This window comes from Nomascus leucogenys, chromosome 1a (genome assembly GCF_006542625.1).
Source record: "Nomascus leucogenys isolate Asia chromosome 1a, Asia_NLE_v1, whole genome shotgun sequence".
Lineage (NCBI taxonomy): Eukaryota > Metazoa > Chordata > Mammalia > Primates > Hylobatidae > Nomascus > Nomascus leucogenys.
This window is the reverse complement of record NC_044381.1, coordinates 91,232,165-91,258,692: the sequence shown is the minus strand read 5'-3', so window position 1 is coordinate 91,258,692 and position 26,528 is coordinate 91,232,165. Positions and strand designations below refer to the sequence as shown.

Below are 26,528 nucleotides of genomic sequence, written 5' to 3'. Positions count from 1 at the left end.
TCCTAAACTATGGCTCAAGCAAAGCACATAAACTTAAAATAAAAAATTATAGGAGTATTTAACTTAAAAATGAGTCAAGAAAACAAATCCAGCAAACGGGGCAAAGGACTGTTGCGAGATACAGACTGAGTATATTGAGATATTTCAGGCCTGATGCACGTTATAATACTATTTATTGAGCACTGCTCTGTCAGACACTTGAAACACATTTCTAATTTCTACCACAACTCCAGGGGAAGTATTATAATTCCTAATTTATAGGTGAGGGAACCAGCTAAGAAAGGGTAAGTGGTTTATTCTTTCTGTCTACTGTTCTTAAGGACCATCTCTGATATTTGGCTGTTCCACACTGACAGATCCTCAAAGGTCTGTGTTAAGCAATTGTCTGTATTCACTCCCTAGGAGATTTCATATATTACCTTTTCTAGTTCACTGTCTCCTATGTATCTACAATTCAGACTTCTGCTGAAGACCCATAACTTCCTACCTGATTGACATCTCCACTTGAACTATAACACCAAAGTTATAATTGTTATAATTTCCACTCCTCAACTCCAAACTTGGCAAATTTCTAATGTTCTGTCTCATGAACAGCATCATTACTGATGAAGCTGACCAATAGAAACCTAGGAGATATTTTTCCCATCTCATTCATTATCCTCACCTCCCCATATGCAATACATCCTATGCATTTTAGATATCTCTCATATCCATTCCATTCTCCATTGCCAACACTCTCCCTCCCAACTCCAACTGCTCCAAGTTTTCATCATGGTTCGCTTAGATTACTGTAATATACTAAACGGTCTTCCACAGCCTCTCTAGCCCTCACTCAACCCATTCTTCATACTGTAACCGAATGAACACAAGAAACAAATCTACTCACTCTCTATGTTCAAATTACTCTTAGGCTAAATAACAAAAATCTCTAACATCGGTAACAAGTCTCAGAGTCTGGTCTGCATTCTCGTCTCTCCTTATACTACTCTCTCCCCTAGAGAGTCAGCAAATTATATGGCCTGGGGGCCAAAACCAGCCTGCCGCCTTTTTTGAAATTGGTTTATTAGAACATGGCTATGTTCATCGGTTTACATATGGTCTATGGCTGCTTTCAAAATATAACAGGTATGACCAGGTACAACAGACTATATGACCCTCAAAGCCTAAAACATTTACTATCAGGCCCTTTACAGAAAGTTTATCAGTGTCTGCCCTAGATCAATGACTAAACACACTGACCTCCTTTAAGAACATACTATGTTCCTCTCCCACCACATGTACATCCTATGTATTCAGCATTAAATACTCTCCATTCTATGTCACCAACCCCCAGTTAACAATTTAGCTATCAGATCTGACTAAAAATGACTTCTCAAGAAGGCCTTTCCTCACCATTTAGATTAGCACATCCTAATTCAAACTAGCCACATTTCAAGTGTCCTATAGCCCCATGTGGCTAACATGTTTGAAAGACAGCAGTAAACCAGAGGTCTGTTTCCAGACTCTATTATATTGGTTGATATGCCTATCTCTGTGCCAGTAACACACTGTCTTGAAGTTTTATATTATATGACAGAATGAGCATACACATTACCACCATTCCACCCTGCCTTTCTTCTTCAGAAGTGTCCATGCTATTCTATTAATAAGCCCTTTACTCTTCCATTTATCAAATCAGCATGTGAAATTTCTTAAAAATTTTTGAAACTTCCAATGAAACAACACTGAATCTAGAGCTCAGTCTGAAGAACAGTGACTTCTCTATGATATGCCATATTCATGGACAGGATGGCAATAGCTCTGTCATTTATTTAGGTCTTTTTAATGTCTTTCAATAATATTTTGTATTTTTCCAACGCAGAGGTTACACATTAATTATTCCTGGGGACTTGATAATCTGCCATGTTTTTATAAATGGTGTCTTCTGTAATTACCTTCTCTAGTTTTCTGTTGGTAATGTATAGAAATGCAACCTATTTTTGATTACTGATCTTGTATCAAGCTATTTTGTTAACTCTAATAATTTATCAGTAGATAAATACTACTTTAGTAATACTAATCCTTTTTGGCTTTTACATTGATAATCATTATTATGAGCTAATAATGACAATTTTGTTTCTTCCTTTCCAACACTCATGCTTTTCTTTTTCTTATCTTTTGCTCTGAGTAGGATCTCCATATAACACTGAATAGAAGTGGTGATGTTTTATTTTTCTTCTTTTTGATTAAAAAGGGAATGTATTTCCCCATTTAGGATGACAGATGATGTTTATTATAAATTTTGCTTGTCTGTGTACATGTTTTCAAGAAAGTTCTTACCTGTTCCTAATTTAGCAGTTTTCCCAAGAATTGTTAAATTTTATCAAGTGCTTCTTCTGCATCTATTGTCATTACAGTATTTTTTCTCATTTAGTTTGCTGATGAGGTAAACTACATGTACAGATTTTTCTATTAAAAGCCACCCTTTGCACATGTGATATAAATCCAACATGGATATGATTTTCCTTTTACATACTGTTCAAGGTTTTTCTGCTATTAAATCCCCCAAAATCCCTTATTTAAAACCCTTGGAATAAGCTATGTTTCAGAAATCAAACATTTCTAGTCACTAGTAATAATGCATGGTGCAAAAACTGTGTATTTTTTAACAACCTTAGCAAACTGAGTGTCAGTATCCAGTATTCAAACACATTCATGTTTTCACAGTGAACTGTACAGATACTCACTCTAAACAATGATTGTAAGCAAACTTACATCCATTCAAGTCAGGTTTTGCCATCGATGAGAACAGGCCAAATCAGGTTGTGCTGCCAAGTTCTGAAATCTTTGGTTTTCAGAGGTTAGTCGATTACAAAATTGAGGTTAACGGTCTGTAGACCTGTATTTAAGCCTTTGGCACGTATACTCATAAGTAAAATGAAACTATAATTTTTCTTTTTTAAGCCATTCTTGTCTGGTTTTAGAATTAAAGATAGATGACTTAGAGAATAAACCTAAGAATGTATTCCCTTGTCTTCTATTCTCTGAAACAATTTATGTAACATTGGAATGATCTGTTTTTGAAAAATCTCCACAATTGTCTGGGACTAGTATTTCCTCGGTAGGAAATTTAACTACTACTTCACAATTTATTTAATACTTACAGGATTATTTGAAGCATTTTTGTTTAGGTAAATTACTTTTTTCCAGAACTTTGTTCACTTTGTTTAAACTTTCAAACTTGTGGCACGGAATTGTTGATAGTATTCTCTATTATCTTTTAATCTGATCTATCTGTAATTATGTTCCCCTTTTTATTCAGTGCTTATTTATGCCTTCTCCTTTTTTCGCACATCACTATTACCAGAGGTTTGTCTATTCTATTTTTTAGTCTTTTCAAATACTCAGCTTTTAGCCTTTATTTTTCATATGGTCTCTGTAACTCTACCACTTTACAACTGAATGCCTACATCTGCCTCCTGACTAAAAGTATACAAAATTATACTAATACTGTAATTAGAAAGACTATGCAGCAGTATGAAAAAATATGACTGTACTACTGCTATTAAAGAGAATGTTTCTGTTCTTAGGAAATACACAATGAAATATTTAATAGCAAAAAGAGTCCACTATCTCCAACTTACTCTCAAAGGGCTTAAAAAAATAAAACAAACCAATAGACACAAAAACACACACACACACGTGCGCATGCACACACACAGCTCCATCAAGTGGGGCAAAATGTAGATAACTGGCAAATATGAGTAAAGGATATATGGATTCCCCTTTTACTATTCCTCCAACTTTCATTGAAATTACATCAAAATAAAAGGTTACCAGAGCAATTAGTCTTGTGAACAAAAATGGAAAAAAAATACAAAAATAAAAGCAATTTAAAAATGGAAAGGCTGTGTTTTATTTTTGTTAAACATTAAGTAGTTTTAGTAATATAAACCAATAAAGAGAAAAATATTAAAGTTTTTGTCAGTGATAAAATGGTACTAGTGATATTAGGTTAAGTGTGAAGAGATGCCAGAGAGTAGCATGTTATGAGTTGAGTATGTGCTGTAAGTCTAGATCAGTATTATTTTAAAAGTTTACAGCTGGACGCCGTGGCTCAAGCCTGTAATCCCAGCACTTTGTGAGGCCAAGGCAGGCCTCGGATCATCTGAGGTCAGGAGTTCAAGACCAGTCTGACCAACATGGAGAAACCCCGTCTCTACTAAAAATACAAAATTAGCCAGGCGTGGTGGCACATGCTTGTAATCCCAGCTACTCAGGAAGGCTGAGGCAGGAGAATCGCTTGAACCCGGGAGGCGAAGGCCGCGGTGAGCCAAGATTGCGCCACTGCGCTCCAGCCTGGGAAACAAGCAAAACTCCATCTCAAAACAAAAACAAAAACAAAAACAAAAACAAAGTTTACATGCCTTCTCCAGAAAATTTGCCAATGACAAAAAAAGGTAATACTTAAACTTAGAAAATAAAGCAGAGTCTATTCAACTACAATGGGCAGTTACTATATTTAGGAAAATTACCTAGAATAAGCTTACTCAAAATACTGACATCTTTAATTGGGTCTGATAAACAGCAGTCAGCTGTAGAAAATAAGTATTGATAATTCACAAGATTATGGACTTAACCTATGAAGAAATTACCAATACATTAGCATAAAAGCCTACTGAATGCTATCTTAACACCATAAAATCCTTAAATAAAAGTTGGTGTGCAATTAAGTGTCAAACAGTATTAGAAGTGAAGTTGCTAAAATACCACCGTGAAAAATATCTAATAGAAGTCAAAATTATTAAATACAACTTTAACAGCATTCATATTTAGGTTTCAAATGCCTAATACCATTAGATGGATTAATACCTACTAAAAATGTAAAAGATGAAAGAATGCTTGCTATTTGTTTAGAATTCTGCAATTCCAATTTCACAAACCTTTCTGTATACCTTCAGGTAGTATACCACCATCTGCAAAGAAGCTTCCTGGAAAAGTTAATAAATATCCAAGACTATAAACTGTTACAATTTTATTGTATTATTAATATCCTTGAGTGAGACAGGTATGTCAAATAAATACTGCAAAACTGATAGGGCAGAAGGGAAAAACAGAAAAATAGGATGATTACAAATGGAAAAATTAAGAACAAAATCACTTCATATCTGGGTTTCTGTAAAAAGAAAAAACACATTCACCCAGAATTTTTATGCTGAAGAATATGAAATCAAACTCTACCCCAATAAAGCACAAAAATAACAAAAAATCACTTATCCCCACAAAATACTCAGAAAATTAAAAAGGGCTACTAATTATATGCATGGAATGAATGAGACTAAATTCTAACACTGATGTCAGTATTTTAAAAAAGCAACAACAAGCATTTTTATAAACATCACTGACCTTAAGTTAACCTTACCTTTTTATCTTCTTTCACTTTGTGGGTTTTCTTCTTCATCTTCTTATCATCTAACTCCTGGTCAGAAGTGATTGCAGGATTATCAATACCACCTTTCCAAGTTTCAACAGGAGAAAGAAGTGGATCTTCTTCACTTCCACGATGTCTTCCTTTTCTTTTTGTTTTAGAAGTGGTGAAAGCCTCATCATCACTGGCATCTGAATGTGTTCTTCTATAGTATGACTTGGCTTTACTAAACAAGGTTTTAGATTTATATTTGTATTTTGAAGGCCTCCGTTCCCCATGACTTTTTGAGGTTCTATCAGAAAATCCATTTTCTTCATCTCCTTGGGTATTATTTACAAATGAGTTTCGAATTTTAATGCGATTTTGACTATCATCTGGGACAACATAAATCTCATCAGAATAGCCCTTCTGTTTGAAAATTGTATCAGTGGGTTCCACATAGCTATCTGAAGGATCCATATCTTCAGGATGTGCCAAAGGCACCCGGGAAGTCTGCTTTCTTGGATTTTTACCAATACCAGCTTCAATTGTTTTTAAAAGGTTTGGATCCAGTTTTTTCACATTTGTCTTAGGTACAACTGGTTTAGGTTTAATAGGTGGAGGCACTTTATGGTTGCGTTCATGGTCATGACAGTTTGGGGTACTATGAATAGGATATTCATTTCCTTCCAAATCTAATCTATATCTGGAACGGTCACTAGGTGTTGGAAGCAACTGTACATCATCCCCAATTGGACTGTAAGGAGGTGGTGCTTCTGTGTCATCATCTGAATCAGGGTAGTTATTATAGGGAAAACAGTCTCTGGGAGATGGTAGAAAAACATCTTCACTTTGATGGGTTGATTCCCTTGTATTATCAGACAAATAAGAATTTTCTATCATATTTTTTTTCTCTAGAACATCACTAAAAAACAGAGTGAACACCTCAGTTTGCCGATGATACTGAGATAAAGAATACAATGCTGTAAATTTAGCAGTGATCTCAGTTGCAATGTGTTCTCCTTCAGTCATTAACTCTTTGATAGCCTCATTTTCAAAAAAATCTGCTTGGCTGTCAGTAACTGCCACCAGCTGTACAGGAATGGTGTCTTGAACTTCTGATAGAAATGCTCGAAGCATTCCCATTGATGCTTTCCGTTTTGCAGAGTAAACTAATATATACCCATGAACTAGTTCATCTTTTCTTACTCCAATTGAAGAGTGGTATGATAATATTGTGATCTGTATTCGCCTCCTTTTTTCACCAATGATTTTATCAAGCATTAGGGAATTATTCTGTCCAGCTTGAGCAGCACTGCAAGAATGAGAATCAAGGAAGGGTGAAAGAATAAGATCCACACTAAATGGATCTCCACACATGGCGCACATGACAATTCTCAGGTCAGCTTCTGATATGTCCTTATTGGCAGGAACTGGGCTCACCACATCTAAATTGTGTTTAACTGATTCCAATACTCCTCTGAGAGCTTGCTTTATTTGGGTTTCATTAAATTTACGAGGATATGTACCAGCAGGTACATCTACAAAAGGACATTGTAACTTGTTTGCCAACTGCTGCCCTTGGTGCCTGAGAATTGGTAGATTCTTACTAATGGAATCTCTCTGATTAGCCAGAATTAATGTAAATGGAAGATTAGCCATGTATTTATCTTTTCTGATCTGAGAAGCTTCAGTTCTTATTTTCCCAATAAATTCCCCAATAAAACTCAATGACTCAATGGAATTAAATACACAGAAGCACCCATGTGGTTTAAAGGCGGCAGTCCATAACTGACTCAAAAAGTAAGGCGATTTGGCATCAACCGGCCGAAGATCAAGTTCATAAATTTTTCCATCTAAGGCATACTCATCATCAGTGGATTGTGTCCTTATTTCATTTGCTAGTTCTTGGGCAAGGCCATCCTTCCCTAAAATAAAAAGGTTAACTTTATCTATATTGGTACTATCGTGATATAATCTTAAGCGGCCATGATCCAACTGTAAAAGACTACTAGCAAGTAACTGCTCCACTTTAATGTCTGTACAATTTTGGCCACTAAGACATGTTTCTTTAGTGGGATGATAAACAAATCCTATATGCTTAAGTAGAAGAGATTCCCTATCAGGTGCAAGTTTCTGTAAAGCTTTATATCTAGGTTCTTCACTCAGAACTGTATGAATTTCACTCATTTTATCTGAACTAGGTGTTGCATTAAGATCTAAATCATAAAAAAGTTCAGAATGCTCAAAAAGCATTTCTTGAAACTCTTCTTTGGCTTTTTCAACTATTTCTCGCTGATGCCTACCATATACCTCTTTGCTATCAGCCTCAGTGATATATTTGAAGGCTTCATCCTCCATAACAAAGCACATAACTTCCTCCCACGGCTGCCCTGGTGAAATGAATTGAATTTTTTCCAAAGTCTTTTTGAATTTTTCCTTCATTTCTACCCTCCTCTTCTCGGATATTAGATGCTGTACATGGTTCTGATAGACTTTTTCAGCTTCTAAAGTGCTCAGGAGGTCAAATGGAATCCGCCTATCATTAATTTTGTCTATATGGTCAGTTTCATCCCAAGGAGTTTTTTCTAGCACCACAAAACATAACTGGAAATCTGCTCTCTTTTCCATTAACTTCAAAGCTTCTGACCAATTCAAATGTTCAATCTCTTCTAGATTTGGCAAAAGAGTGTTAAAAGCTCTTGGTAAAGTATTTATATACTCTTCTCTCCTTTTTCTTATATGTTCCTGTTTAAGTTGTTCTATATGTTTTGAGAATGTATTTCTGGCCTTTCTTGTTCCCTCTAAGTTGATGTATTCTTCATAATCAGGATGATTTTTTAATTTATTACTAACGGTTTTCCAAGTTGCATGATAATCTCTCACAGTCTGCACAAGTTTTTCAAACTTATCTGTTGCTGTGACAACAAGTTGTCTCTGTGTTTTATAAGCATCCAAATAGGGAATAATTTTAGGCTTGCTACGAGTTTTATCCAACATTTGTACCAGTGCAGTGAAACATGTTTCAATGTTGACATTAAATCGTGCTGATGTTTCCACTACAAGAAGGTTCTTTTTGTTTGAAGCAAATGCCTGAACTTCTCTAAGATAATGATCCACGCATTCATCACATTTAGTTGCTGCTATTATTACAGGTTTTTTTGATTTTGATAACTGGACAAAAAGGTTATTCACAAATTTAAGTTGATCATCAAACTTCCTGTTGCATCCCTGACTTACATCAATGCATAATAAAAATCCATCTACGTTGAGCTTCCCTTCAGGCATTTGCTTCTGTTCAAAGTCTTGTTCTAAGCCTAGCTGATCAGTGCAAATGTACATTAGTTTTTCTGCTGACTGCAATTTAGATGCAGCTGCACGTTTTATATATGGTTGCAAATTCGTACTCCGATGAGGCAAGAAAGTCTGGTCATCAATGAACTCTGTTTGTTCAATGACATGAATTTTGCATTCTACTCCATCTTCACCATTTTGTATTATGTCACCCCAGTACAAAAAGTGATCATTGTTTACTACTCGTCCTCCAAAGTCAATGGTGCTAAGCACAGAAGTATGCTCTGGATAATATTCATCTGCTTTTGAGCGTACAAATCTATTGCACAAACAAGACTTTCCAACTCCACAGTTACCTTTGTCTTTTTCGGTCCCAGAGAGTCCAACTACACTGATGGTATAGGATGGGGGACGAGGCTCTTTGTTTTTTGCCATCATAACTCTCTTCTCATGTCTCTACATTCATAAAGGTAACCAGATATGCTTCTCATTCTGAAAATAAAATCATCTCAAAATACAGATCCCAAATTTCAGAACTGTATTTGGTTCTTTATATTTCCCTCATTTCTGTGCAGAAACATCTTCAAGATCATAGGGATCATCTTCCTATAAAGAGGGGAGAAAAAGAACAAATCTTAATCACAAATTGCATACAATGAATTACAAATAATAAAGATGTTTACAACAAAGCACCATACAAGTTAATAATAATGATACATGTATTTTAAGAGGTAACTACATAAACAGTTTATGATTTACTGTTATAAATACAAGATGACCTCAAAATTAAGGTAAACCTAACAAAATGCAAAATCTAATGTAATGTCTCACAAACTTTAAAATAAACCTCTATTAAACCAAATGTGCATTTTGCCTCTAATTGCCCCTTCCTATGAGTTTGAAGAAACAGCTAGTCCTTTCCACTCCCTTAATTTTCCTGCCTTCTGTCACTGGAGGCAATGCTGGTGATAACTAAAATGTACTAGTTGCCTTGCAACTCCCTCACAACTTAAAAATACAAAACAACCTGCTTTTTACATTATAGGGTTCCTCAAAACTTATTCCTTAAAACAGAATTTCATAAGATTTTAGAATATAAAAATTTTTTTCAATAAATTTCAAGTCTTTTTTAAAAAATCTACCAAATGTTATGCCCCCCCAAAATTAAGAATATTTAAATACCTAAACAGAAAAAACAGAAATAAGTGAACACTTAATACAAATAATGATAGCATTTACATAGATCACTGCTTCTTAAACTAAGGACCAAATTTTAAGTCACTGGGGTGACTTAATCCTGTAAGACCAACTGCAAAATATAACCAAATTTATTTTTACATCGAAGCCTTGATTTTTTATTAGATTCAAGGAACTTAAAACTGTCAAACTGTTCTAAATGCTCTTAATTTCTGGATATATTTCCTCTCATAATAGTTACAAAGGGCACAAAGACCACATTTTGAGTAGCACCAAGCTAAATAATTTTAAAATGATATATCTGAGACAATCTTTTAGAATTATTTGATATACTAGCAACACAAGATAACTTTTAAGAATTGCATACAATTTAATTTTGATTACTTATTTTTATGTAGGTAATAAATTGGTCTTTTAAAAAAGTTTTTAGAGATTTTTCACATTCTTTTGAGGCCAAATTAAAAGAACTACATCATTTCCACCACCTCCAAATTTCATAAGATAGGAAAAAATCACTAGCAATGTACATCAGCACATATGAAAAGCATCCCCAATCCAGACAAAATAAAGAACAAAAAAAATCTAAGAAAAGTAAGAAAAGACCACTTCCTCCCCCCTCCCACAAATACCTGCTTGTCCACTGACCTGTGTTGCAAGTAAACATCTATTTCAATTACACCAAACATATGTTACACTAACTAATGGTGAAGATAAACTGTGCTCATAATTTAAGATCTTGACTAATATTTCTGATAAAATTATAATTTTAAAAAATAAAATTTCAGATTTATTCTCAGATTTTAGAAGTTTATTCCATCAACCTCAACTAAATATTAACTTTAATAGCCATCTGACAGTCAAACAAAATATATACTAGGTTCACTTTTGTAATAAATATTACTATATTGAAGCAGCAATACAAGGAAGTAGAAACCACGTGTAAATACAACCAATTTCAAAATCCGACTCCTATCATTTACTAGTAAAGCCCTACACCTCTTAAGACATAGTTCCTTCATCTATAAAACAGGGCTGTATCTAAAAATCATTTTTTAAAATGTGAAGTGCCTAGCGAAGAGGCTTAATATTAGTTCCAGTTCTTTATTTGATTCTTGGAACCATGGGAAGCTGCTTAAGGTTTATGAAAAATAATGTGATGAGACTTGTGACTTACAAATATATATGTGGCAGCAGTGTATACATGTAATAAAGGAAACTAGGGCAGTCCCATCCAAACCTATTAACTTTTTTTATTAAGTAAAATGTTTACAAATCTTAATCTGGCCAAATTGAAAATTTGTACCTAGCATCAGCTTTAACGTTCTTTACCTGAACTGTGTAAAAGAACAAGTGAACACCTTATTTATGGATATTTACAGAGAAGAAAACATAGTATACTCTGGACAACAAAGTTATATATACAGTGATAGAAATGGAACTTAGTATGGAAAACAGCACAATGATTCCATATCTAACAATTAAGGAAAATATTGAAATCACAAGAGAATACAAGATCTATTCTTATTAGAAAAGCAAAACCTGCAGATGATATATTTTAAAATGTACATCAAAAGAAGACTTCTCTGGTGATTACTTTGGGGAATTTTTACAGTACAGTAAAAACACTACAGTTACATAATGAAATATAACTCTTTATTAAACAAACATCTATTCTGAAAACCAAGAGTAAATTCAAAGACGTACAAAAGTAAAACCGTCCCTTGTCTTCCAGTCATATATGCTTACCCAAATAATATAATTCTGAATACTATTACTCATTAAGACTCACTTCTGCTCTCCAATAGCATAAACCCCAAAATACTGAGATATACTCTATGTTAAGATAGAAAGGTAAAGTAGAAATGAAAACTCTATCATAAAATGTATTTTCAAAGTTTCAGAAACAAAAGAGTCTTAAATGAAGAGTGGAGGCATTAAGTCATGACCCTTTCATTGGTCACTGAAAACTGGAAAGCTTTTTATTTGACAGAAATAAAACTATAATGAGGTTAAAATTTAATACTAAGGCTTCAACACATCCTAATTAATTTGACAGTGGCAATATGAATCTTAAATGTTCAAGTTTAAATTAAAAATAAGGTAATTTCACATGACTTCTATGGTTTCCACAACAATTCACAGTAAAATGCCCATTAGACCAGGGAGGAACATCCTTATCCTTCTAACAAGGCTGTTAGGCAGACCACCTGCTGGTATTTTGAAATCAACTCCAGAGCTTATGTCATGAGTCACCATACAGTGATTTTCAAACTGTGACAGAAAAATTCTTCCACCTAGATGTGGGAAGGGTGTTGGAAGAATCCCTTCCAACTCTCACCAGAGGAGTGCCTTCCTTATCTGATTTATAGGTTTACTTAATTCAAGAGGCTTTGGTTTGGAAAAAAGGGGGGGGGGGCGGGCGGGGGAATATTTTGAGAAACCCCAAAATAGAAAAAAAAAATTGTTGTCACCTTGCCCTCAAAAGGGTTTGGCTGTTTGTTTGGATGAGTACGGTATTACCACCTCAACGGACAAAAGATTTCATGAAGTTGGCTGTAACAGGTTTTAAGGGAATTTTTTTTTTTTTTTTTGCTTTACAGTATTCCTGATTTTATTCATTCTAACGATGATCCACTCCGGAAATGAAACCTGAGTACAGAGACATGGGAGAAGTTATTAAAATATCGGACCAAGTAGGTTCATCACAAGTGACAAAGTTATTCCATACTCTACTTGTACATACTCTGCTGTACCTTTATGATGCAAATGAGTAATTTTTCATTATAGACTAAAGACCTGAGATTTATTACGGAATCACTGTGAACCTTCCCAGCACAGCTCACAGATATCCGTGGTGCCATTTCAGTCTGTTTACCTCTGCCATGTGCCCCCTGAATCACAGAGTATAAGCCAAAAGAATCGAAAAGACCCCATTGTTCTGCTCTAATATTGAATGCAGAATCATATGTATTCTTTCTTCCTGAAGCAAAATATACCCCCATACAATATAGTTGTATTTCCTCATACACTCAGCTTTTGCTCTGAAAATAGGACTTACTGTACATAGAATCTGCCTTTGGGTATTACACAAATTTCTCACTTCCCAGACCATGGGCGGCCGGGCAGAGGCGCTTTTCAAACACTGATAGTTCATATATATATACAAATTATCCATTGGCCCCTTACAACCACATCAAAACTGTCCTCTATTAGCCAAGCAATTTTTTTTTCAGTGCTAAGAACAAAAAAAAATTTATTGTTTTTTAATAAACTAATGCCCAGTGTCTTCAATGATATGAAGGCTGTTTGAGTTAATTTAAAAACTCCTTTCAGTCTTAATATCTATGTCAATCATGCACATCTATTTCTGACGTAGGCTTACTTTCATGCAACTTGTTCTTATGATATCTAGCATCATGTTTATTTTTACTGACAAAGCAACCAAGACAAAAGTAGCAATAACCTACTAGAAATTATTAGGTTAGAAGGAAAATCTCTTCATTCCCAATCTTTTACTTTTTTAAGCAATAGTGCTGCTTTTAATAGCTTGCAATGCAGTCTCTCATTCTGCCTTTAAGATTATCTTTAGGATAATCTTATAGAAATTATCTATATCCTTATAGAAATTAAAATTGTGTCAAAATGAAACTATCTTCACAACTAAGTTTTCTAAGATATTTTACTAGACCATCCAAACACTGCATCCTCCTTTGCAAATCAAGAAAAAAAAAGTTCTACAAGAAATCTAAAAAAAAATCTCAATAAATCAGAACAAACTAAAACATGTACCTTTTCACAAAACAGATGCATTCATTAATAAAAGGTATATATTTAAAAATATTTTATGCTTTTAAATTATTATACCATCTCAGGAAATTCCTAATGGTCCTATCTTTAAAATATATCCTTAACTTTTCAGTTTTTTTTCTACTTCTACTGCTCTCACCCATCAATATCTCTGGCCCAAGATTACTCCAAAGTCTTCTAAACTAACTCCTCTGCTTCACTCCTGCTCCCTTTTCCCAGTCTATTCATATGAGAGCAGCCAGAGTGCTCCTTTTAAAACATAAATCAGAGCTTCCCATTCTTTTGTTTAAAACTCTCGAGTACTGCTAAAAATAAAAAGCAAGTCCTCTCAATGGCTTACTACAAGATCTTCTCCAACCCTCTCTCACCTCTCTAGCCTCCCCTAATACTATTCTACCCTTCTCATTCTGCTTCAACCACACTGGAGGAAGACAACATGCTAAGGCATGTTCTTTGCACTTAACTTTTCACAATATCCCCAAAGATCCCCAGTGCTAACTCTTTACCTTCCTAACTTACTATACATCTTATTTATGTCATTAACTCTATCCCTCTCCGCATCCCACTCTTAATAAAAGAGTCACAAGGCACAAATCTTTATTTCACCAGTATATCAAAAGCCTATAACAGTGCCTCCCACATAACAGCTACTAACTAAATGCATAAATCCTAATTTAAACTTAAATATTTAGTCAAAAATGAAACCATGAGAATGAAAGCTAACTATAATCTATAATAACGTACTTAGCCAGCATAACAATCTAATTTTAATTTATGACATCTTAAAAAACTTTTTTTTCCAAAAGTGAAGTTGAGTACAACCCAAAATATAGTTAATTCAAAATTTTTGGCTGTTTAAAGACTTTTGTAAAATCACAAAATTTATGATAAATTACATTTCCAAGACCTAATTACACAGAATGAACTTTGCAATTACATGTTCTATCTTTTTAAAATCAAATAACGATTCCTTATGTAAACAAATATTCAAAAGAAACAAGAACAAAGCCCAAAGATTATCATATATTCTACAATCTTAGGCAAACTTTTTGGAAGCAGCTGAAGAATAAAAAAACAACTGCACACTAAAAGATGAATAATTTGTTCAGCAGCAATAGAAAACAACAACAAAAAGATGAAGAGTGTAGTACTGATGCATTACTTTTCTGTTTTTTGTTTGTTTTTGAGATAGGTCTCTTAATCTGTCACCTAGGCTGGAATGCAGTGGCATGATCATAGCTCAACTGCAGCCTTGAACTCCTGCACTCAGGTGATCCTCTCATCTCAGCCTCCTGTCTAGTTGGGACTCTAGGCATGCACCACCACACCCAGCTAATATTTAAAAATTATTTTTGTAGAGAGGGGTTCTCATTATGTTCCCCAGGCTGGTCTCAAACTCCTGGGCTCAAGCAATCCTCTTCCATCAGTCTCCCAAGGTATGGGGATTACAGACGTGAGCCACCTCCCAGCCTGCCTTTTCTTAATGTTGCTATTTCTGGTAAATTTATCAATGCTGTGAAAAGTGAGAATAAATAAAAAAGTCATTCTAACACACATAAAATAGCTAAGTAATTCAACAATGTAATACGTGTAGGAGAGTAACTCATATCCCATAATCGCTCTTTTTTTTTTTTTTAAATAGGGTCTCACTGTCGCCCAGTCTGGAGTACAGTGGCAGGATCATAGCTTACTGCAGCCTCAAACGCCTGGGCTCAAATGATCCTCCTTCCTCAGCCTTCTAAGCTAGCTGCGACTACAGATGTGCACCACCACACATAGGTAATTTTTAAATTTTTTTGTAGAGAGTCTCACTATGTTGTGGTCTCAAAGTCCTGGACTCGAAATAATACTTCATCTTTGAACCACAGTTTATACCACAAAGCACACAATTTGTATGCTGAAATGAGCCCTAAAAAGTCATTATTCCTATGAATTAGTCTTGAAACAAGAATATAATCAGGCAAATGAAGAGAGAACCAACCTATTAAAAATTTCAACAATTTATGCGGTGACTAAATAACCTAGAAGCATTGAGATTTTGTTTTGGAATTGTATCTCCAGCAACAGTGCCTGATACACAGTGAGGGCTCAGTAAATATTTGATGAATAAATGACTCAATCTCCAGACTAAGAATACTCAGCTTCCAAACCACTGGCTAATCCTGAAGTCACACTAGTAAACACAATTAACAAAAATTACGTACTGCTTTGGGCCCATTACATCTAGTACAGCAAAATATTACATCTAGTACAGCAAAATATACTAACATAGAAAATCCAGTTTTTTTCCCCAGGACCATAATGTGATCATTAACACACATTATGGGTATATAAACAGTAAGTCTAAAGGTTTGTAGTACTTCAAGGAGGGTTCAAGTAGGCAGTACTCTGGGAGCTCCGCAAACCCACGCAGCAAAGGTAATTCTGCTTTTAACCACTTTTATCTTCTGATATTTCAATTTGTTTGAAAAAAACTTCACTGCTGAAAATATGTGAAAAACCAATGACCAAAACTATTCCCAAACACATTAACTTCCACCCTATTATTTAATCTACACCCTACTCTGATAACATAGTATTTCCCTGAGGCCTTGGTGTGCAAGTCATTCTAAATTCTTTCATTTCTGTATGGGAAACAGAAGGACCAAAGGTCATCCCATGTTCATCAACCTAGGTAAACAACTGTAAGTATTTATTTACTGTGCTTAGCTACTATCAGTTTAACTTTGTCAGAGATTTTGAATGTATAAAGGTACATATAGGAAAGTCTATCAAGCCAGTAACTATGGCTTGGTAGTTCACCTCCCTTCCAGTGTCTTGAGTCCTTTTCTCTCCACCTTGGAGAACCAAGAAGTGGGGAGAAGGGCATAATTTGATATGCAATACTACAATGCCATATAGTAGAGGAACCATCATTTTCATCCTACAAACAACTTTAGGTAAGGCTTAACGATTTTTAAAATGAGAGCACCTGATTGAATAAGAATATCAACAAGAGGTGTAAGCTTTAAAGGAAGTACAGATTAAGGAAAAAAAGACTGAAAAGCACTTTCCACACTATATTAAAAAGCATAATAATAAACAGCACCATAGCTGAGGAGATAAAGGCAATGTGCTACACCATGGTACTAATAAATGCAACAGGAATTCAAAGAAATGAAAGTGCAAGTTGAAATAACTCACGGTTTGGAAAACTTTTTCTGTAAAGGGCCAGGCAGTAAATATTTTAGGTTTTGCATGCTGCACAGTGTCTGTCACACTACTCAACTCTGCTGTCACACTGCAAAAGCAGTCAGAGACTGCACTTAAATGAATGATCATGGTTATGTTACAGTAAACTTTACTTAGGAAAATTTGAATTTCACATAATTTTCACATATCACAAAATATTCTTTTAATTTGCCCCCCAACCATTTCAAAATGTAGAAAGCCATTTTACAGAAATAGAGAGTAGGCAAGATTTGGCCCAGAGGCCATAGTTTGCAGACCCCTGAAACAGATGAATGGTTTCAATGAAGAGGAAGGATTTGAGTGAACCTTAAAAAATAGACGAGATTTGGATTGTAAAGTCATCTGTCCAGGTGTACAATTAGGGTAGAATGGCTGAGCATAGTACCCATGTTGGAAAGAAATACTGTCTTGAACATGTAAGTTATGACCCTAGGTCCCAAGGGAAAACAAGAGTTAGACTTTGTCGTAAGCAATAGAGAAGCCACTACAGATTAGTCTAGAAGAGGAATACAAGACTGGGCACAAAGCCCAAGAGACAGACAAATACTACAGGCTAAATACACCTGAACTATCACAGAATTTAAAAGAGCAATCCAGCCGGGCGTGGTGGCTCATGCCTGTAATCTCAACACTTCGGGAGGCTGATGCCAGCAGATCACTTGAGGTCAGGAGGTCGAGACCAGCCCTGCCAGCATGGTGAAACCCCATCTCTACTAAAAATACAAAAATTAGCCAGGCGTGATGGCGTGTGCCTGTAATCCCAGCTACTCAGGAGGATGAGGCAGGAGAATAGCTTGAACCCAGGAGGCGGAGGTTACAGTGAGCTGAGCGCCACTGCACTCCAGCCTGGGTGACAGAGCAAGACCCCATCTCAAAAAAAATAATTAATTAATTAATCAATAAAAGAGCAATGCAAGACAAAGAGAGCTTGGTAACTGGCTACTAGACATAAGAAATACAAGACAACACATTAAGCCAGTGTTTCTTAACGAAAAACTAATCAGTTTCAGCAAAGATGGTGGTTCATTTGACCTTCAGGTGTTATTTCCAAAGACAAATGAAACTTTGGTAATGAAACAAGGCAAGTTCAAGATTAGTAACATAAATTTCAGCATCATAAACTTCAGAAAATTACCTAAGAGACCATTTGGTGTAACACTCTTATTTTCTAAAGAAAACATATGAAGAATTAGATATTTGGTTAATACAGAAGAGTAGAAATCTAGATCTTAAATTTTCTAGATCAGAGGTCTCCAACCCCGGACTGGTAACCATCTGCGGCTTATTAGGAACTGGGCTGCACAGCAGGAGGTGAGGGGTGGCCTGGAAAGGAGGCATTACCACCTGAGCTCCGCCTCCACTGCAGCAATAGATTTTCAGAGGAGCATGAACTGTAGGTTGCTTGCTCCCTTTGTGAATCTAACTAATTAATGCCTGATGATCTGAGGTGGAACAGTTTCATCCCAAAACCATGCCCCCAATTCCGTGAAAAAACTGTCTTCCACAAAACCAGTCCCTGGTACCAAAGAGGATCGTTGCTCTAGATTATAGTAATGTTAATTTTTTACTAGTTCTCTAAAAGAGGTATTACCTTGGCTCTGAAAAGGTAAGTATAAAAAGAAACAATTTTGGATCAGTAAAAGAACATGATCAACAGAAAGAAAATGAACAAATTATGCCATATCAGAAGCCAAGGTAAAGAGTTTTTCCAAGGCTGTTTGATAAGCCAAATAAGTAACTAGACAAATAGTTATGCCAACATTACGTGTTTATTTCTACATCATCCCTTTTATCACTCTTGCATTAATACCTTCTCCAAATCTTTCACTCTGGCTCATAAGGTACAAAACTGACGCTCTTACATCATTTTTATCTTTTTTTTTTTTTTTTTTTGAGGAGTCTCGCTCTGTTGCCCAGGCTGGAGTGCAGTGGCGCGATCTCGGCTCACTGCAAGCTCCGCCTCCTAGGTTCACGCCATTCTCCTGCCTCAGCCACCCCCCGTAAGCTGGGACTACACATTTTTATATTTTCTGGGAAGAAATATAAATATAAATAATATCTGCTAATCTGTCCTCTACTTACCTGTGCTTTCAGTCCACACTGTCATTAACTTACCTAAATGTCTTTTTCCCCCTTCATTAACCCAATTGTATGCTACTTCCAAGTAATACTTCCTTTAGCTAAATAACTTTCTACTAACTTTTAAATCAGTATGTAATCCAAGTAACACTTCCTTTAGCTACATTCCTTTCTACTAACTTTTAAATCAGCATGTACTTCCCTAAATATACCTCAAATTCTTAAAGTGTCATGCTTGCTGTCTGTCCACAAAAGTTAAAAGATCTTTTAAGGGAGCAATATTTTATACTTTTTGTATCACTCAGTGCCTAGCTGCTCAATAAAATATTGGTCAGGGATAATAAAATAGGCTAAATCTAATCTAACACTAGAAAAATGAATATCCATTTTTACCATTAACTCTTCATGATGAAAAGCTTGAGACTCTAAGCAAGTGACATACTAGTCATATTTTAACCAGGAAATTACAAGGTTACGCTCTTTTTCCCAAGTAATAATTCTATGAAGTAAAACATACAGATATGACCAAACATCAACAATCTGTTTCATTTCCCTGCAAATCTAAAGTATTGTAGACAGCTTCCAAAACACAGTGGAAAAAAAAAAAAAAGATTATTCTTTTTGGTCTCTCTTACATCTAAACTCCTACTTGCAATTAAAACTCAAAATGTTTTATTCTTCTATGAAGGATTCCCAGAGGTCCTGAGGAAAACAGGCATTCTCTTTTCTGCATCTCTTAATACTTTTAACTATTTACTCCTTTATACAGCTTGAGCTATTATACCTATATCTAATTTATCTTGGTATTTCCAGGGCTAGGCACATAGTAAGTGCTAAATAAAAGTAATGTGAACTAATGAATAACAAATCAGAGACTTAAAAAAAATTAATGCAGATGACCTTTTTTTTTTTTTAAGGGGAATTCTTTTTTTAACTTTTAAGTTCAGGGGTACATGTGCAGGTTTGTTTTAAAGGTAAACTCATGTCAAGGGGGTTTGTTGTTACCCAGGTATTAAGCCTAGTACCCATTAGTTATTTTTCTTATATTTGAATAATAAATATTTTTCTTCCATTTAATTAAATATTCTTATATTTAAATACAATACATTTAGTACATAAAAATAGAAGCTGTCCTGGTTTGGGAGGGTGGGTTGTCATAGGAAGTCTCAAGGCATCTAGGAAAAAAACCCACAGGAATCCAAGGGACAGAGTTTGAAAACCAATTAAAGTTCATACTTAAAATTCTTAGCATTGAAGCATTTTTCTTAATTTCTAATACGGTTTTTCCTACTTCAATAAAATGATCGACAAAAGCCTGCACTTAAACAAGAGCCTGATTACTCAAATTACTGAATGATGAATCTATTGATGTTTCTTCACAGTTCTTTTAGAAATTAAATTCCCTTGGTGCACTTTAAATATATAATAAAAGTATCTTTTAGGAACATAGACATCACTAAAACAGAACACTGTACAATGCTTCTTCAGCCAATTATACTACTGCACACCTTCTTGGCACGCAAAGAAAAAACTGTGGACCATACAACCCAAATAAATAGTTCTTAAAATAGTATCTATGGAAACTACAGTTGTGACAAAACTTATTCTGCAGCTACCAAGAAAATCTCTATTATGCCATTTCATATTTAAGAAGTGACCACTAAAGGCCAACACTCATCTTACATCCTGCCAATGTTGGAAAAGTTTAGCAAAGTCTTTATGAGACCTAACTTTTTCTTCAATTAAAAAAAGTGAGTTAGAAAACTTATTATCGCTACTTCAAATCCAAAAAAGGAATGCAAATACAATATTCATTCCTTAAATAGTCTTAACTTTCAAGGTCAAAATAACTCTCCAAAAAAATGACTGTGCTAATATGCTTTTCAAACACAAATAAGAAGGGGAGACGGTTTTCAAAACATTTAGGGTAAGTATCTTGTGACAGAATTAAGGTAATAATTTTGCAACACATTTTAAAAACTGCTAAGGTTGTTTAAATGGGGAGGGACACTACAAAACTCATAAAGATAACAGAATTCTGCCGCAATTCTTACATCAAAGTGTAACCCACCTCACTCCCCAGTACTCTTAATAATTAATGTACAAAGAATGGCAAAATAAGACCTGTTGATCTGGGTTTAAAAACATAGCCTACACAAGACAACCAAATCGTTATTTAATCATCTGTACCGTCTGATTCTGTTTTAAGTCAATTAGATCAATAGTGCTATTTCTTGAAAGTTACAAGCATAGGTATGCGCAGCCTTTCACTCCAGTGCTTTTAGTCATAAATTGCTCCAGTGTCTTTTCAAGTTTTTGGTGACACATACTTACCGCTCTTTGTACTATAGATAAAGGTAATGGAGGTCAATTAGTATACAAAGGATAGATGAAGCAAAAAATGAGAAAGGAATTTAAAATGAAAGCAAAATCTTACTCAAGAAACTATCTAGTAGGTTACCTACACGGTTAGTATACTTATCTACAAACACTGAATAAGAATACCGTGTTATCACATTACAGTACAAATAAACTAGCATTGACAGCAAAAGGTTTCATTAACGTATTTTTAAACCAAACATTATTCCAAATGTCTAATCGCTGCATCTAGATGAAATTTTTGTGAGGAGAACCATTTTAAATGGGAATGTAGAGCAAGCTCCCATGAAGTGAACGAGATCCTTCATGCGGATAAACACCACCTAACATTCTAACTGAATACTGGTTCTGGATTTAAGTGGAATTGACAAACTCGCCCCTCGCCTCCACCTGTAGAAGGCAACATAAGCAAGTACTAGTAAATACAGCGAAGCATTTTGCTGTTTTACACCTGAACATTTAAAAAAATATATTCAGTTTCCTATCACAAAGGAAAAAGTAAATGATCGATGAGAATTTAAACTTAAAACGTGAGCACAAACCCATCTATACGCCTATCTTGCTCTGTCTCAAAATATTTGAATTCCCATTTATTAAGCGATGGCCAAATCCGAATTTCTATCACATGGTAGAAGCATAAGCGTCTCCCCTACAACTTTTTCGGGATTTTACTAAACGTCCTAATAACAGTTTGTCCTTATTTCCATGCACCTTTCAACCTCAGCTACACCCCGAGCCTCCAGCTCTCTTGCATTTCTAATAACGCTGTAGAGGGAGGGTGAGAGGGAGTGAGTATTTCTGTGTGGATAAGTGCGCGCGCGCTCCCGCGCGGCTCCCCACCCCCACCCAGATACTTTTCTTTAGTGGAAAGAGAGGAAGAATCTGGAGGTTATTCTAGCGAAAACTCAGTATCAAAGCCTCAACCCAGTCGCAGTCAGCCCATAGCACTCTGGGCTCTGGTTGCGCAGTGCAACTTCTCATATCTTACTCCAAGCTTCAAAGCAGATGGAAAATTGGTGAAGAGAACCCAGGGAGGAGTCGGGGAGATGAGGGAAAGTGAAAGGGCCGATCCCCCTACAAGGCGTTTAAGTTTGCAACCGAGACTGTGTTTCCGCGAATCTGCACCCGCCCCGTGTACCCCTTCCAGGTGGAACTCGTTAACAGCAGCAACCCGGCCAACGGACACCGCCACCTCCCCTCCCGACGGACCACCCGAGACTCGAGCAAGTGAGGCGGCGGGCGAGAGCGGACGCCTGGCGGGGCCGGCGATCCCCGGCCAGCACCAGGCCTCCGCTGACCCTGGCCCCGTCACCTGTGGAGAAAGCACCCCCTCCCCCGGCCTCTCTGCCCTTCACGCCGACCGTATCCCTAACGCTGCAGCTCCTGCCCGCCCGGCCTGCGAAAACCGAGCGCAGCGCCAGGCTCCCCTCGGCGGCCGCGGGGCCCCAGCCCCTTCAACTGGTTACAACCGGCAGCGGCGACCGAGCGGGGCAGCTAGCCTCAGGAGGGTCCCCGTCCGGGAGGGGGCAGGCAAGCTTGGAGGAGCGGGGGCCGCAAGGTCCTACCTAACAACGTCGGTCTCCTCCGTCTCCTCCTCAACGGCAGCGGCCCCGGCGGTGGCGGCGGCAGCGACATTCCTGGGGAGCGCTCCCGCCGCCGCCGCCTCCTCCTCCACTCTCTGCTCGCCTCTCTTCCCCGGCGCGCTCACCGAGCGGCGCGTCCCTTCAGCCACCTCCCCCCGCACTCCCTGACACACACGCCCCGAAACCCTAAGCCCCCACGGCTCCCGCAGCCAGCTCACCCACCCTCCCTCCCTCCCCGCCACCAGCGGCGGCCCGTCCCTCCCCCCTTCCCCAGTGCCCGCCGCCGCGCCGGGCTCAGTAATGGCGGCCACTCGGGCTCCCTCGCGCTGACGGATTTCTCTCCCTCTCTCCCGAACTTTACCTCAGCATCTCTCCCGGCGCGCGCAGCCACACACCCGACCGGGGGCGGAGCGGCGGCGCAGCCTGGATGGGACGCGCGCGCGCGCGCGCCCCCGCGCTGCCCTCCCCACAATCCCCCGCCCCCGCCCCCTCACCTCGCGACGCCTCCCGCGCCGCGCGCCCGACACGGCCCCGCCCCTGCCCTCGTCTCCCGGGAGCCTGGGAAGGCGCGAGCGATCCAGTCGGAGGGAGGGGGAGGGGCGCGCGGAGCCGCGTCCTCGCTCGCGTCCCCGCTCCCTCCTCCCCTCTGCTTCCCCCTCCCCTCCGCTCCCCCATTGGCTTCTACCCCTCCCCCTTCTTCCTCCGCCTCTCCCACCATTGGTTCCCTCCCCTACTCCATTCCTTCTCACCTTTTCCCTTTTACCCATTGGCGTGAGTATTTTTCCTCAGCTTCCCTCTTTCTCCGTATTCTGCTCCTCCTCAGTCCCATCCTCCACGCTTTGGAAGCTGCTGCCTTGCTGCCCGGAGCGCCGTCGTCCCCGAACCTCCCCTGCTTTCTCCCTTTCCTTCTGTTCCGGTTTCTGGTCGTAACTCAAGAGCAAACCACCGTACTGCAAAGGAACCAGATATTGTGCTCGCGGTTCCAAACCGGGCATGGGCACCGAATGCTTCTCGATAAATCCCCTTATGGTCTCTCAGCATTAAAGAAAGCAAGGGAGGAAAACATGCGCCCAAGCTCGTTCGCAGGAACATGTTCGCGTGTCTGCGCCTGTGTGCGCAGCCAGTTTTCTGGCTGAGGATCGCTCGCCAACTACAGACATCACCCGCCCAGGACCCGGTGCCACACTCACCCAGAAGACGAAACTCCCCAGGAGCGAGAAGAGGAGTCCATTTCTCCGTCGGCTCGGCACGGCACGGGGATGCAGGCCCCTGATTCAGTACGTTCTGTGGAAGTGGAGCGAGAAGCCAAGACGCGGAACGAGAAGCCCCATGGGGCGGGTCTCAGGGTGGCCCAAAAGACCCCTGTTCACGCCACTACCAGCCTAACTTTAGGAACTGTCGGCCACCTGGCTTTTATTATACTGCCTTAAACATATTCACTTTTTTGAGACTCTAGAAATTTCACAAGTTTTGGGGTAGAGCACACTGGGCTTTGGGTGTGTTTCTCATGAGGGCACCGACGGTGAATGGTGCAGTGAGAAAGGACCGTAGAAACCACTGCCTTTGCTTTTACCATTGAAGAAACTGAGGTCCTGTGACTTTCCCGAGGTCATCGGAATCTGCCTTACACAGGAGACTTAAAATAGTTGCCAGCAGATAAAAGAATGAGCAAAACCACATCTACTCCAATGTGTTAAGTCTAAAAGAAAGTAATTGAGGGGGCATTCCTCTTTGGGGAAATATTTATTTCCTGCATTGAAAATAGTTTATTGTTAGTAAACATATAAAAAGTATGTTAAATTCAAGTTATTCTTTATTTTTTATGTTACATAAGGTACTGAAGTTAGCCAAGGTTGCTTTTTAGTGTTATAATGATGCAGCTGCTGCCAACCAGAAGTACATTTACGGTCTGTCAGTAAAGAAAACAAAAACTGCCTGTTGGTAAAAATCTGTTAGAAAATATTTGTCAGTAAATCTGTCACAATATTCCAGCAGAAGTTCTGTTCGTTTTTCCGTCTTCCTGCCCTTCTTCATATTTCTCAAAGGTAACCTTAATAGATAAAGGTAGAAGAGACATTTCTAATTTTTCTATGTATCTCTTGCTCCCTAATTTCTAAAAGGCATGACTAAAATCCTTTATTCGAGCCACTCCCTTGCATCTGAATCCTACCTACCAAGTAGGTTAAGAGTATGTTAGGTAAGGTCTGTAGCTACTTCTTTCTTTCAGTTACAAATTGTAGGTGGGAAAGAAGGATGCGGAAGGAAACTTGCAATGAAAGTAAACAGAAATAAAAAGAAGTAAAAAAGGAGAGAAGGGAATTTGGTGGGTGGTCCAACCATCAAAATGTGGTACTAATGCCATAGGTATCTACACCACTTACGTAAGTTGGAATGTTAATGCATTCCAACGCATGTTTTTATCTTTGTACTAAAAACCCTTCAGAATACCTGAAGTAAACATATAAAAAGTGTTTTAAGTTCAAGTTATTCTTTATTTCTTATGTTACATAAGGTACTGAAGTTCGCCAAGGTTGCTTTTTAGTGTTATAATGATGCAGTTCAAAGTCATAACCTGAGTAAGATGTTAAGTACTATAGAGTGTACACCCCAAAGATACCTTAAAAATTATGTCCTAAATAATCAGAAATTTTAATAACCATGGACATGTATCAACATAAACCAAAGCCAAATCAGGGCTTCTAAAGAAAACATTAAAAAGGTGTAATGTTCAGTTATAGGACATGATACTGGAGGCGGGGAAGACTTGAAATCTCATTTATTTTCTTATAATGAAGACACCAGAAGACGTTAAAAAAAAAAAAGAGACGATTTCCAAACAATGATTTTCATAGTCGACATTATTTTTAGTTCTTTATCTTGATTTAGGGAGCCTGGAAATTTAGGACCTTGTTTCTTATTAATATTGATAGTCTAAAAGTGTTTACCAGTACAAATAAGTTATTGTATGCAATTTGCTCTTCTCAAAAAATAGAGTTTTCTGTATCAATAAAAATCTGAAATGGGGGCCACAATTCTGTGGCTAATAATGCTTATATATCCATAAATAAAAGGCATTAAAGAGCAGGAGGAAAAATATGTAAGATGGCATCATTAAAAATTGATCAGGAGCCAAGACTTCAGAGAAAAAGCTTTAAAACACCCATCCTCCCTACTCAAAAGGAGAATTTTTAAGAAAATAGGTAACTTATTTACACACACACGTGCTCGCACAAATATGGGAGAGAAATGGAAATGGAATAAATATTACCAAGCCCTCTCAAATCAACTACTCTTCTTATCTAGAATAAACAAGTTAAGCCTCTCTTCTGCTGTACTGGATAATTAAAATAACTGGACTCTTTGTTCCTCGTTTACTTTGAAAAAATTAGAATAAGATTTGTCAGGCATTTTAGTTTTTTAATTTAAATTTTCTTCATGAATCTCTAGTTCTTCATCACATCCTAATAAAGTATTAATATGCATGGTCTTTTTGAGATCAAAAGACATGACAGTCATAAAAAAAGTTATCATAATTCCAGCTTCTATCATTAGTGGTAATACTGCAATATTCA

At 37.5% G+C, this 26,528-nt stretch overlaps 1 protein-coding gene across 4 annotated transcripts in view; it reads right to left on the bottom strand.

Moving 5' to 3' along the window:
- The window catches only part of ARHGAP5 (Rho GTPase activating protein 5), an 84,208-nt gene extending 57,890 nt beyond the window's left edge, over positions 1–26,318 (bottom strand). Inside the window, exons 1-2 of one of the 4 annotated variants that reach the window (XM_030813177.1) lie at positions 23,706–26,318; positions 5,402–9,286 (exon numbers count right to left, since the gene is read on the bottom strand). In XM_030813177.1, the coding sequence (XP_030669037.1) occupies positions 5,402–9,118 (3,717 nt within the window). In that variant the 5' untranslated portion in view covers positions 9,119–9,286; positions 23,706–26,318. Of the gene's footprint in view, positions 1–5,401; positions 9,287–22,938; positions 23,136–23,317; positions 23,402–23,705 lie in introns of those variants that run through there. The other 3 variants (XM_030813165.1, XM_012504490.2, XM_003263687.3) reach the window with 3 other exon arrangements.
- Positions 26,319–26,528: the final 210 nt, after the last annotated feature.